This window comes from Quercus suber, unplaced genomic scaffold (assembly GCF_002906115.3).
Source record: "Quercus suber isolate HL8 unplaced genomic scaffold, Cork oak 2.0 scaffold_234, whole genome shotgun sequence".
NCBI classification, from domain to species: Eukaryota; Viridiplantae; Streptophyta; class Magnoliopsida; order Fagales; family Fagaceae; genus Quercus; species Quercus suber.
In genome coordinates this window covers 685,075-686,343 of record NW_027069691.1, presented here as the reverse complement: position 1 = coordinate 686,343, position 1,269 = coordinate 685,075, and the positions used below count along the sequence as shown (strand labels likewise).

At 45.7% G+C, this 1,269-nt stretch overlaps 1 protein-coding gene across 1 annotated transcript; it reads right to left on the bottom strand.

The window, feature by feature from the left end:
- Positions 1–206: 206 nt before the first annotated feature.
- LOC111997856 (uncharacterized) lies at positions 207–1,047 on the bottom strand. Its single transcript, XM_024029987.2, has 3 exons — positions 820–1,047; positions 691–774; positions 207–542 (listed from the first exon to the last, which is right to left on the bottom strand). The coding sequence occupies exons 1-3, from the start codon at positions 1,045–1,047 to the stop codon at positions 207–209; spliced, it is 648 nt and encodes a 215-aa protein (XP_023885755.2).
- Between the last annotated feature and the right edge of the window lie 222 nt (positions 1,048–1,269).

The window sequence follows — 1,269 nt, the reverse complement described above, 5'->3', positions numbered from 1 at the left end:
TGGGCAGGGTCTCTGGTCACTGTGGTGACCTTACGGAGGACGAGGTCACCTATTTCAAGTCGTCTGAGCTTTACCCTCTTGTTGTAGTAGTCGGCCATCCTCTTCTGGTACTTCGTCATTCGTGCAGAAGCTTTCTCCCTTACTTCGTCTAGACAATCTAGGATTATCCGCAGACGATCGTTATTGTCTTCTTCATTGAATACAGTTCACCTGATGCTGGCTAATCCTACCTCGACTGGGATCACTGCTTCAGTGCCATAGGTGAGCCTAAAAAGGGTTTCTCCCATTAGGGTTCTTGCGGTGGTCCTGTAGGCCCATAAGATGTTGGGAAATTCTTTTGGCCAAGCTCCTTTTGCGTCATCCAGCTTGGTCTTGATAATCTTGAGTAATGTTTGATTCGTCACCTCGATCTGCCCATTTGCCTGTGGATGCCCTGGGGATGAGAATTGATTCTTAATGCCCATGTTTGAACAGAAATCTCTGAAGCTTGGCTGTTGAACTGTCATCCATTGTTTGATATGATTGTCCTGGGAATCCCGAACCTGCAAATTATGTTCTTCTACACGAAGCTCCGGATTCTTGCTTCAGTGATGGTTGCTAGTGCCTCTGCCTCAACCCACTTTGTAAAATAATTAGTAGACCGACGATGTCGGTCCCCCATTGTGCAAAGGGCCACAAGGATGATATCACCGTCAATTTGTCTGCTGGAAGTCGTTGGACATTCCTAAATCGTTGGCATTTGTCACACTTCTTGACGAGATCCGCTGCATCTACCTGCGTAGTAGGCTAGAAATAACCTATTCCAATAATCTTACTTACCAAAGATCCGGGGCTGGCATGGTCTCTGCAAATCCCTTCGTGAATTTCTACCAAGATGTATTTAGCTTCTTCTTCGTCCACACACTTCAAGTAAGGCATAGAGAAGCCTCGCTTGTATAAGGTATCATTAAGGATCGTAAACCTGGCTACCCGCTTCTTAACTTTTCTAACCTCATCTGCATTCTGTGGGAGGTGCCCGTCTTGAAGGAAAGATACAATGGGTGTCATCTAGCTGTTTGTGCTTTGGATTGCAAACGTTGTAACTTCTTCAACGCTGGGTCGTTTTTGGACTTCCAGCATCAAACCCATGCCTGTTGCCTCTTCTTCTGATGATGCTATCTTTGAGATTTCGTTTGCTACCATGTTCTGGCTTCTTGGGATCTGCACAAATTCCACCTTATCGAACTCCTGAGTCAGATGCTTCGTCAGCATCAGGTATTTTTGCATTCT